At 48.8% G+C, this 12,903-nt stretch overlaps 1 protein-coding gene across 2 annotated transcripts in view; it reads left to right on the top strand.

Annotated features, from left to right (window-relative positions):
- Nucleotides 1–12,903, top strand: part of Grik4 (glutamate ionotropic receptor kainate type subunit 4) — a 426,914-nt gene that overhangs the window by 278,300 nt on the left and 135,711 nt on the right. For both annotated transcript variants that reach the window (XM_041657560.1, XM_041657559.1), the window contains exons 7-8: nt 4,819–4,997; nt 9,417–9,470. In XM_041657560.1, coding sequence (XP_041513494.1) covers nt 4,819–4,997; nt 9,417–9,470 — 233 coding nt within the window. The remainder of the gene's footprint in view (nt 1–4,818; nt 4,998–9,416; nt 9,471–12,903) is intronic.

Genomic DNA, 12,903 nt, shown 5'->3' with positions numbered 1-12,903 from the left:
CCTGAGCCATCCCCCTAGCTCATTTTAAATTTTGATATTGTATTCTCTTTGTCCCCTGCAGGGACATCACTCAAGCACCTTTCTCTATCCTTGTCCTGTGGCTGTAACCAATGCTGGCTGCACTTTCACAGCCTTGATATCCTCCCCCTGGCCCTGGGGCCCCTGCCTTCCAGTTCTGGAATCCAGCCTATGCCCTTCCTCCCAGAGCAGCTGCCTATTGGGCTCCACATTGATCCACTTTGATCCTGACCAAGACTAATGGGTTCCCCAGGCTTCTCAGCTTAGCTTTGGCAGACATGTCTGCTGCTAGGCCAGCATCCTGTCCCGATCCTACAAAAGAGAAAAGACTTGGGTGGAGGTGGTGGAGGCCTGAAGACAGAGCAGAATTTAACCCCTGTGAGGGCAGCTGCGCTTGGTAAAGCCTTAGTTCTAGTACCCAGATGTGGGGAGAAAGGCAGTGAGCACACACCCAGCGGCACTGAGGGGAGCATCCTTTCTCTTCTGCAAGTCCCCACTGCCCAGAACTAAAAGTACCCACTTCTGGGACCTGTGAGATGGCTCAGCAGGTTAGAGTGCTTACAACCGAACATGACAACCTGAGCTTAAACCCCTGGACCCACATGGTGAAAAAGAACTGCTTCTGGAAAGTATTCTCTAACAAAATTAATTTTAAATATTTTTTTTTAAAAAAAAAATCCTGTTTTTTGGATTTTCAGAATCAGAGATGCCCTGAACTCAAAATGCATTCCTTTTTTTCTCTTCCCACTTCCCATCCACAGTTCAATTCCCTAAAGAGTAGTCCACGAAAGAGCCTTCCCAGGGTTCTTTGCCTCCAGGGATGGGGAAGCAAACTGCCACACATGCAGCTCATGGCTTCAGTGAAATGGAAGACGCTTCCCTAGTGTGAGCAAGCCTGTCTCCCTGTGCTGCCTAACCCCTCACGGTCCCGAGGCCTCCATGACCAAGTGTGTTTCTGACTGCCTTTCCCATTACCACTCTCTTCCCTTTGCCCTGCTCGCTTGGTGACAACATGACATGTCTTGCCAGGCGCTGCTGCTCCCCTGGCCTCAAAGTACTTCCCTGGTTGCTAATTCAGTCCAGTAAAACAAGAATGGTACACCCCCTTTACTGGGGATATGAAGAAGTGTTTGAAAGGGTTCCCTGCCTTCCCTGAGGGAAATCATTCAGGTATATAGTATTGTAACTGGATGGCCCAACAAACATGATCTAACTTACATTTTCCCACCTTTACCATTGCGCCAAAGCAATTCAACTTCCGTGAAAAAATATTCTTAAGGGATTTTTGAGATGGCTCCATAGGTGAAGCGCTACCACATAGCATGAAGACCTGTGTTTGGATTCCCAGTGCCCACATAAAAACTTGGGAGTAGTGGCATGTGCTTTGCAATCTCAGTGCTAGGAAGGTAAAAGCAGGAGAACCCCTGGGCTTGTCGGGCAGCAGCCTAGCTGAACCGATAAGCTTCTGGCCCAGAGAAAGGCTCTGTCTCAACAACTAAGGCAGAAAGTGATTGAGGAAGACAGTGGCCATCAACACACACCCCACCCCCACATACTTACTATACTTGAAATTTTGTTTTGGATCCCTTCCCTGGCTAATGGTATTAGGTCCTATACTTTCTTGGGGGATGCTGGGCAGTGACAGTAAGTCATGTGATCACAAGGGGGAAACCCGCCACACTAGAGTGTGCAGTGTGTGGCGTTGCTAAGCCACGGTGTTCCAGGGACAATGTGTGCAGTGGGTTTTCCGATTAGGTTAGTTCCCACTGACAATGGCTTTATCAGGACAGAGTTCCTTGAAAATTCAGGGGACTGTGTATGCTGACAGATATTTTATGTGATTGACTTTAGGGACTGGGTGGTTGTCCCTGGAAGTGTTGGGGAAGGGAGAAGATGGGTGAAGATAGAGAAAGGAGAGGTGTTCAGGAGGAGAGGCAGGAAATCACAGCGAGAGGCTAACAGGCTTTGCAGAGCCCCTTCTGGGTGACTGACGCCTTGGTGTTGCTTTATTGACTCTTTATGACAGACAACCTTCCCTCTGGTTTCCTGGGCATGGTGGCGTAGTGAGTTGGAGACGTTGTCTCACTGAATCCCTTGTGATATTTTAGCACTGTGCAAGCCCCAGTCTTTGTGCTCATTTTGGCTACTCCAGGCACCATCTAGGTAGGGGAAGGGATGACCTTCTGATGGGTGGTTGGGGGGGTTCGCATTTTAGGGATGCCCACTGCCTTCCTCTTTAGTCCCTCCTCTCAGCACACAGAATGTAGGGTCAAGTAGAGGAAAGGTTCTTGTGTAAAGGACAGCAGAGCAGCCTGGGAGTCAGTGGCCACAGATTGATTGGAGCCCAGTGTACCCTGCCAGGGTGAAGGGATTGAAGGCTCCCTCAGCTGCCTTTGTCAGGCCTCACCAGTCTGCCTACAGCCCTGCTGTCTCCCCTTGGATTTCCTGACCTCACCCCACTGATGGTGTTACCCATTTGATACATTCTGGGCTCAGGGGACAGTTAGCCTCTTTGTAGCCAAGTACCAAAGGTTAACAGACCAGGTCTGTGGGGTTCATTCAACTTCTGAATTTTAATCCCTCTGGCATCAGTGATCATCAGCCCATACCCAGGACCTGGCCAGGATTCTGGAGAGCTGTCCTGTCCTCTTTACCCTGACTGCCTGGTGAAAATGGTGCCTTTGGGTCAGAAGTTCAAGTATTCGTCTGGTGGTGGTTTGCCTCTGACATCACCTCAGAGGAAGACACAGTACCTTCTCTCTCCATCCTGCAGCTGGACCAAAGGAGGCTGTTCCCATAGAAGTCCAAACCCATTCAGGCCACTAAACAAAACAGGAATGTGACTTAATTCCACTTTCCACTTGACTTACTTAAGCTCCCGAGGGCAGGATCCAGCCTGCTGTTTGTGTGTATAGATTCCCCTAGTAACACACCTCCTCCAATAGGGCCACACCTCTCAATCTTTCCAAAGCTTTTCCACCAACTAGGGAACAAGGATTCAAACATATGAGCCTACATGGGTCATACCTTGTGGCCCTCATTTGTGAAGCAAGTTATTCCAGCTCTCTCCATTCTTCACCAGGCAGTCCCCAGCTCCTGGAAGGACTTTATCAAAACAGGAGCAGGAAAATGGGTGGCCTCCACCTTTCCTGGTTCCCTCCTCTATCATCCAAGCCCTCAAGCTCCCACTCTGACCGGTTGTTTGTTTCAAAACAAAATGAAACAAACTAAACCACTCTTTCTGGTTGTAAACAAACAAACAAACACAAGCACACCCAGTGCTGGCTTCATTCAAGGGCCCAGGTGCATAGCCATGTCTCTGGTGTGCTGCCTGGACATAGTCCTTGCTGCCATTTGCTATGTCCCAAGAGAAAACATGGTCTCATTTGTAAAGGGCTGGGTGAAGATTAGAAAATGAGAAATCTAGTCCATGCTGCCTCCCGCCCATGAGTGACCGGGCAAGTCACAGCATCTGCTTATGTCAGGGAGAGTAGGTGGATGCTCTTCAGTGCCACCTCTGAATTCTGTCAATTGTCTTTAGACCTCAGGAGGGTACAGAAAAGAATCTGCATGGGTTGCAGTGAAGGCATCTCTGAACTGAGTGCTCTGTTAGCCAGCGCTGAAGCCGGCAGCACAGGCAACCTAAAGTGGTAGAAAACTTGCCTTCTCTTGCCGCCCACAGCTTGAGGTGTGTTCCTTACCTCTCTGCCTCCCATCCTCCTCAGAACTTGGGGATTTTTAATACTTTATAGAATTGTTATGAAGACTTACATAAGATAAGCCATGTAAAAAATTTTAGTACATTAGCCGCAGCATAATAAGGTTTGATAAATGTTACGCCTGTCCTTTCTTTGTGAGCAAATGCCTGCAGGTATCTTTCCAACAGACTCAAGACTACTGGCTCTGGGGAGATGGTCCTCCCGCCACACATCTGCCCTCCCCATGCCTGCCTTGGCAGGGACAGACAGAATTAAGCCCCTCTAATCTCAGTGACATTGTTCTGCATTGTTTCTTCCCACCAAGACCCCTGGCATCAGCCATCTGGGTGTTGTGGGCAAGAGAAGAATCCTTAGCTTGGAGTCCCCCTTTGCCATTTGTTTCTGAGCCCAGGTTTGCTGCTGGTTTCTTTTATTTTTCATGATAATACCTTGTCCTAGAGTAGCCACAGGGTTCTGGAGAGTTAAAAGAGGCTTGCTTGGACTTTTTCCTGGGCCTCGGGGTCTAGAGGAAACTGCTCCTCTACCGTCACAATGGAAACAAGGGCTTTTCTTGGAAGATTTGATGGAGCACTTCTAGGTCCTCCTGAGCACCTAAGAGTTTTAGGTGCAGCATTTGACACTGCCCAGCCCGGGAGCTGCCTGCTCGTAGGATTTGTCCTTCTTAGAGAAGGGACCGAGGTCTAGACAGCTGGCTACACGGGAAGATTCTGGAAGTGGGGGAAGAGGCTCAGGGCTGGTGCTGTCTGATGATCAAGTTCTCAGCTAGTAGGCACAGTGTTTTGAGCGACGCACTGGGGGCTGTCTCACCTTGTGCTGCATTCCTGAAGGGGCTACATGTTCTACTCTGAAAGTAGGGGACTACTGGGGAGCTGATGGGAGCTTCTGGGTGCTCCTTATAGTAGATGGCATACCTGAAGCCAAAGAGGCAGAGAAACCTACTTGGGCTTTAAAGACCTCCCTAGCACTGGCTCTGAACTGCCTCCAGCCTGAGACACTCTGTGCCTCATTTTTTCCTGCTGGAGCATCTATGGAGGTGGCTCTGCAGACTCTCAGGGGCTTCTTCCTCTCCCCCTCCCCGCAGGCCTTTTAAATCTGGAGAAGCTGCTCCGGCAATTCCTTATCTCCAAGGACACACTCTCAGTCCGGATGCTGGACGACACGCGGGACCCCACTCCGCTCCTCAAGGAGATCCGGGACGACAAGACAGCTACCATCATCATCCATGCCAACGCCTCTATGTCCCACACCATCCTCTTGAAGGTGGGATCCTGGCTGGGTTGGGTGCTGGGAACCATAGTGTATCCTTCCTCCCCTGTCGTTTCTGACTTGAGCTATGACTGTCCCTTGGTCCTGGGCTGGATCGGAATGCTGATCTCTTCTGTCTACTTCTGTTTCCATGGACACCAGTCGCTCCAAAGAGAAAGCAGGATGATGATGCCACTCAGAAACACTTAGCACCAGGTGGGGCTGAGAGACCAGTTGGGCCTAGAGTCAGACTTAAGAGGCCCTGGTGAAGGCCACTTGTCAGACAGTGTATACACAGTACCACTCACGTGCGGTGCCGAGTGTCAGCCTGTCCTCAGCTTTGACAATGTTTCAACAGTTTGCAAAGTGTCTCCCTGCCATTTCACAGCACAGTCCTCTCCAAGGTGATATCAGATAGGTTTGTCTTTGTCTCTACTGGGCAGGTGAAGAAGCTGAGGCCCTGGGAGGTTAGCAGCTGTCAGAGGCCAGCCTTGTGGACACCTGGGCTGAACACACCTCGCTTGCTCTCTCCCACAGGGCAGACACTTTCTATTAGGGTTCATGATGTTGTAGAGTGATGGCCAAGCAGACATACGCATATAGACATGGGACTTTGTCAGAGTGAGATCCCAGAGTGAGAAGTCAGGTAACTAGGGTCACATGGACAGCCAGAAACAGCTGGGCAGCTGAGGTGCCACCTTTCCCCAGTTCCTGGGCTAAGCATGTGTTTCAAAGAGCAAGCCTTGCTCTAGGCTCTTCCTTAGCTCCACAGCTGTCCCCATAACTGCTCAGGCACACTGACCTCTCTTAATGCTATTTTAATTGCACATTTAAGCACTCCCTGCCATCTTCCACTGGGGTAGCCAGACTCCTCGTTAACCTCTGTCTGGCTGTGCTGAGCCCCAAACACTCAATGTCTGTCTTTTTCTTGCCTTTATTTTCTGCCTCTTGCCTCTCTTCCTCCCCTGCCCAGGTCACCCTCCCACAAATTGGAGAGTTAATAAGAGATTTGAATGAGTTCTCCCAGTACCCAGGGCTGTCCCTTCAGCCTGTTGCTATAGTAATTTTCCACAGCACCAAAATCACATCTGTCTATGAGCACTCAACTTACGAAAGAGCACTCAAACAAACACACACACACACACACACACACACACACAAATGCACACAGACATACACATACAGAAAAATATACAGAGTCACAAACGCAGACACCATAAAGATATACACAGTCACACTCACATAGACACAGTCACACACAAAAAAGACACAAACACACACACAAACATAAACACTCATATACACACATTGTCATACACAGAGAGACATGAACACACACAGATGCACAATCAGCCACTTATGCACGCACTCACACACACACACACACACAGAGTCACGCACATATGCACACACACAGACACAGTTACACACACCGCCTTTTGTCCCTTTTTCCTTCCTTCTCACATTCGAGATGTTGTCAATGAGGTCATTAAGAATGAAAAGGCTCCTGTAAGTTTTGGGGATGAGAGATGCAGGCTGAGGGGTCATATTTAGGGGTAAGAGCTGTTTCAGAGTAAACAGATGTCCCCCCCAGCATCCCTTCAGAGAGCAGAGGCCGGGGGTGGGGGTTCTTTCCAAGAGTGTTCCATGACTCCTGGCAGAGCAAATTGATTGTTTCCCAGTCCCCCATGATACGCCCCCCTCCACTAACATTGTGAGTTCGTTGCTGGAATTTTCAAAAAAAGTACAAAGAAGAAAATAAATGTCACTCACTACCCATTGCTGAGCCTTAGCCTTTCCTAAAGTTTTAATGTCTATTCTTCTTGCTTCAGACATCCCCCAGTTATCCCCACACTGCTTAAAACTTTCTCTGAGCAGCTAGTCTCTTTGCTCAACTATGTATCATGCATTTTTCCATGTCATTAAATATTTCTCTACAAATATTTCAGTGGCTGTATCATTTCCTATCATGCTGATGTCCCATAATTTATTTAGCCATCCCCTCATCCTTGTAAAAACAGGTTGTTTCCAGTCTTTTGCTATGATAAATAATGTGAGGGCACACATCTTCATACATAAATCTTTCTGCACGTGCGTTCATGCATATTTCTTGCATATGCTTCTCAGAGTGGAATGCCAAGTTCAAGCGACACACGCTCTGAAGGAGAGGACTCGCCACCCTTAACCATTTACACGCTCAGATGTGGCATACGGTGCACCTTTGCAAATGCTAGGAAGTTCCTTTAAACACACCTTGTGTTTTCCCATTTCCTAGGGCTTTTTTTTTTTTTTTTTTGCAGGAGGAGGAAGCTCTGTGATGTATGTATGTATTTACTTATTGCATCATGCTTCTGAAGGCAACTGCCTATACTGGTCCTCATTATCCGACAGCTGTTCTGGCTGCCCTGTGGCCATCCTTTCTAACCCACTCCCTTCTACCTACACTCCTGCATTTTCACAGCCAAACTAATCGATGAGCAGGGTGCTTTGGGGAAACCTGTTCCCTCGCTTCCCACCTGACATCCTGGTAGCCACAGGCAGCCAGTCTCTCCAGCAGGCCTGGCCTTTATCCTTGGGCTTCTGTGGGACTCCATGTTTCTCTCTCTGGGGGCTCCCAGGGGCTTTCTGGAGCCCTGCTGTGCACATGGGAGTCAGGCTCTGGTTGGCAGCTCTCGGCAGCTTCTTGATTTCAGGAGGCTTTGCACAGTAATCCCCTACTTTATTGAGTGGCTGTTCCGGCAACAAACTCCATGTTTACCCAGAATTCATCTCTTAAAAACCTAGGATCTCTTGTCTTTTATCTCTAGGACACAGGTTTCACAAAATGGATTTTAACTACTGACTATGCCCCTTAGCCTGCTCCTGGCTGGATGCCTGTCAGCAGTAGCTTGTTGTGGGTCTAGGCAGTGTCTGAGGCAGTGGTCCTCTTACAGTAAAGACTGAGTGTGGGTGGTGGGGTTTGGATGAAGGGTGACATCCTGCCTGTCTTGGGAGTGGGGAAGAAAGTGTTAAAGAGAGAAGGAGCCCTGTGGAAACCTAATACTCCACTGTAACCCCAAAGGAGCTTAACCTTGACACCAAGCCCTTTTGCACTTCAGGTGCCCATTGGGACCATGGTGATATCAGTGTATCCTGAGACTCAAAAAGCTGGGGAGACACAAAGTTAAGAATGCTCGCAAAGTTTTTTGAGTTCTGGGGAGAGAAAGAGGAAAATGCAATTATCCCGGTCTTGTTTCTCCCCTCCTCCGTCACAATAGTCATGACAAGAGCCATCTCCCAGTGGCCCGGGGCTGCAGGCTATATTATGAAAATCTAACGGACTGTCAGGAGGGCTGAGGACCCTGGAGAGAGCCAGGCTCATTACTTACCTGATCTCCTTGTCGGCTCCTATAGCACCTGTCACACTCAAAGCCAGACACCCTGACAGGCAAGGTTGGTTAGGGGTGTTTATGATGGCGACAGAGATTAGGCCAAAGGGAGGCTGTTTCAAAGCCACAGTTCTCAGCTGTGGGATGACACCACACTCCTGTACGGTGATCAAGGGCGAGGCATGTCACCAGCAACTTGTTCCTTAGCAGGAATAAAGGAATATCAAGTTTGCAAATGATTCACTTGATCTCCACATGGCTGCAGACACAGCCTGCTCAGGTCTCAGCTGCATCCCGACGAGGCAGGGTTCATCTGGGCATGCTCCGTCATCCTACTCACAGTCCCGAAGAGTGCTGTGTGTGCACTTCCATCAAGCGTGTGGCCCTTGAGGAGCGTACAGTTTGATTAAAAGCTTTGGAATTCTGATACATGTGCTCTCATACAAGTGACTTAGTCACTGTTGTGCCAGTCTCCTCTTCAGGAGGAAAATGGAAGTCGAGGAAGGAAAAATAGTGCCTGTCCCCTGTGCTTAGCCCATGCTGAAGGCTTTAGAATACCAGGCAAAGATTGAACAGTAGGTAAACCTTAGCCATGTTGTTAGAAGTCATGGAGATTATGCTAGGATGTTTCCTTATCTGCGTCATTTCCCTTAAATCCATTCTGGTTCCTGAAATACTCAGCCCTATCTGTGGGAGTGTGTTGTGCATTAGAACAGTAATCAGATATGGGTGAGTCACTCGGGGTGGGGGGGTGGGGTGAGGTGGAGAGAGCATGCTCTAGAGGCTGATGATTCTGTCCTTCATCCTATAAGATCCCGGGTCGTCTGAGAACCAGTCAAGACGTTCTGCTCTGCCTGTGCTTAGGGTTAGTGGGCCAGGTAAATAGTAGACTTGGCATCCTACCGCTCCTGTGCTTAGGGTTAGTGGGCCAGGTAAATAGTAGACTTGGCATCCTACCGCTCCTGTGCTTAGGGTTAGTGGGCCAGGTAAATAGTAGACTTGGCATCCTACCGCTCCTGTGCTTGCAGGAGTGTCTCTCTCTAATCGTCTTCTCTTTGCATTGCAGGCAGCTGAGCTGGGGATGGTGTCGGCGTATTATACATACATCTTCACCAATCTGGTAAGACCCAGCCCTCCTCCTTAGCATAGTGTTGGCCAGGGTTAGTGGGTGTGAGGGGATGATGTGGAGAAGATGGCTGGTGAGGAAAGGGAGGCAAAAAGAACCAAAACCAACCATCGTGTCTGTGCATCGTGAAGACACAGGATCCAGAAGCCCAGTGGGATCCTCACGCTAACACCTTCAGCCCTTAGAGAAGTGGAATCTGGATGCTCTGATGCCCCCTCCAGTGTCGCTGGTTTTATAGCACAGATTCCTCAGGGCAGCTCTGTGATGGATAAGCTTCCTCAGTGGGTACAGTTTCTAGCCTGCAGTAGAATTCCCCCCAGCCACCGTGATAACTCAGAAAGAGGAAAGTTAGGGCACAAGATGTATGCATGTCTAATTGTGGTGTAGCTGCATGTCCCCCCAGGTCATCTTAGCTAAAGCCCTTATTTTACAGATGAGAAAACTGGAATTTTATTGAATTTATTGATTTAAGTGCTAACTTCACCAAGATCCTAGCCATGTGTTCTTCAACAAGGCGCTGAGCGGTGTGTGGTGTGCTTATCTGTGGAATAGGGACCTGAACAGCTACATCACGGCGGTGTTGTCAAGTTGTATGACAATATATGTGGAAGCATTTTGAAATTGTAAAGCGTTAAGAAATGTGAAAATTGTTGAGGTAAATAGACAATATATGCATACATACACAGAGTTAATTCAAGAGCAGTCAGAAAATAAGAAGAAAAGCATTAAAAAATAGCTGGATTTGGAGAGATGGCTCAGAAGTTACACATATTGGTTTTGCAGAGGTCCAGGTTTGGTTTCCTGAACCCACATGGCGGCTCACAACCACCTCTAACTCCAGAACCAGGAGCTCTGATGCCCTCTTGCAGCCTCTGCAGGCTCTGTACACACATGTCTACACTCACACACAAGTGCATGTAAAAAATAAGTTCTTTGAAAATGTATAGCTTTTAACTTAGGAATAATGATGTGGTTTCTAAGAAGTTGCAAAGATAACGCATACATTTGCTTGCTGAACAAGGCTTTCCTTAGGCCACTCCTCTGTAGTCACCTGCCATACCCCTCCCTACCCTCTCTAATTCCTACAGCCAGGGACCCACGCCCCGTTGGTCTAACTTTCTAGTTTGATGAAAGTGATATAGTGTGTGACCTTCTGTGACTGACATGTTCACTTGTTGGAGTGTCCTGGGGACCCACCTTGGTTGTGGCATCTTTACTGTTGTGTGGGCTTCGGGGTTCAGTTGTACCACTGATTGCTAGGTTAACTGTTCCCAGGCTGGGAGAGGTTTTGGTTATCTTCAGTATGCTATTATAGATCATCCTTCGTAGAAGAAGTTTGTTTTATACACTGCTTGACTAGGGGTAGTCATGGCTTTTCTCCTGCTGTGATGGAGAAACAGCAGTTTGACAGAGGATGGGTTTATCATGGTTCGCTGTTGGAGGGGACAGTCCCTGATGGTGGGTGGAGGAGGCTGGTGTCTGGGACTCAGGCTGGAGAGGTTGAGCTTGCAACATAGCCTGTTTTCCCAGAGATCAATGAGCAGAGTGGGATCGTGCTGGAAGTGGGGTCAGTCTGTAGTCCAAAGGGCCCACCCCTTAGTGAGCCACTTCATCCAGCTAGATTCCCCGTCTTCTAAGAACTGCACAGCCTCCCCAGGCAGTACTGGCTGGGGACAAAGTTTTCAAACAGGAGAGCCTGCGAGGGATTGCTTATATACCAACAATGCCACTAGATACCCCTTCATCCAGATGTCACCCCTTTTGAGTAGTTCTTGTAAACCAAGTACTGGCCAGGCCCGAGGGTTTGAAACTGGAATAAGAACCCAAGCCTGGGCCTGGAAGATGACTCAGTTGGTAAGGGCTCCTACTGCCAAGCCCTGTGACCCGAGGTTGATCATGTGGTAGAAGGAGAGAGTTAACTCCACAAGGTGTGTGTGTGTGTGTGTGTGGTGTGTGCATACACGAGTCCCATAGCATGTGTGGAGGCGACACACCACACACACGCACATGCACACTAAGTAGAATGTTTAAAAAAAAAAGGAAAGAAGCGCCTGCCTTGTAAAAACCCTAAGTACCAGTCGCTCTGACAGTAACAAGCAGAAAATTCTATTCCTAGATACGTTATAAACTGTACCAGCTCCCTAAGCAGGGACTGCTTGTTCAACCTGGGGCAATAGGGAACAGCTTCACTGAAGAAAGTTCTGGAAAAAAAATAGGAGAAAAAAAAACATGGGGACTTGGTGCCTGTGGCTCCTGACTTGACAATGCATTTTTTCCCCCACTGGAGAACATTGTCACCCTCCAAGAAGAGCAAAGGATTGCACACAGTATGGAAAGGAAGAATGCTCCGGGATAAGGAACTGCACCTCAGGAACTTGGCTGTGAGGTGGCTCATGGCATGTCCAGGAAACAGTGAGGGCCCTAAACTCACGCAGGTACCATGGGCAGCCCTCTCTTGGGGCTGCTGAGAAGTCGTTAACCCTGAAACATTGGTGGCCCGAGTTCCCAGAGTTGAAAGCCCGTAAAGGAACGAAGCAATTCCTTCCTTCTGGCACAGGGTCTCCCTCCACCAGGGCTTGCCAGGAAGTTGTTCCCCATGGCTTGAACTTGAGAGTACTTGCTGGCTCATTAAACCATCTGACTTACAGTTAACGTTGGGGCTTGTTGTATCTGTTGTTACTTTCGTAGCCCAAGCTGGCCTCAGAGCTCATAGTAATCCTCCTGTCACAGCCTCCCGAGTGCTGGGATTACAGGTGTGTGGGGTGCTCGCAGAACACCATGAATATTCTATATGCACAGAGCAAAGAGTTCTCCAAGTGAGAACACCTGTGTAAGCAGCCTCTACACCCAGAAATAGAATATCACCAGCACCCCAGAAGCCCCCCTCACTCCCCTCAAAATGTAAAATACAACAAACTGAATTCCTTTGTTTGCCATGTTTTTTTTTTCCCCTTTTCTATCTAACGCTGCAGCTGTAAATCAGAGAATTAACATGTAAAACTGAAGAGGAGGATTAGGTTATTCCCACAGCAATGCAAATGGGTTTGCTTAAGGTGAGGAGGCATCTCGGGCAGCCTGGGCAAGGAGAGGAAAGAGACTAAAGTACCCTTGTGCTTCTTTCTGAGAGCGGGGTAGGGGGCGGGAGCAGAGAGGGTAGGAAGAAAGGCAGGTGGATGGGGCTGAGGTTGCCTGCTTTGTGCCACCCTGCCAGGGAGGCACCTTGCACCAGGCAGCACCAGCAGCTAAGGATGGAGCTGAGTATCTCCATGCCTAGAGCCACTCAGCAGACGGAAGGAAGGTGTTCCCCCTGCAGTAGTCTGAAATAGATGGAGCTGCTGACTTGGGTGCTTAGGGAGACAGCATCCGCCATACTGTGTGCAATCCTTTGCTCTTCTTGGAGGGTGACAATGTTCTCCAGTGGGGAAAA

This window comes from Microtus oregoni, unplaced genomic scaffold (genome assembly GCF_018167655.1).
Source record: "Microtus oregoni isolate MIOR12 unplaced genomic scaffold, Mior012 000008F_ref0000371, whole genome shotgun sequence".
NCBI classification, from domain to species: Eukaryota; Metazoa; Chordata; class Mammalia; order Rodentia; family Cricetidae; genus Microtus; species Microtus oregoni.
This window is presented reverse-complemented; position numbering and strand designations above follow the sequence as displayed.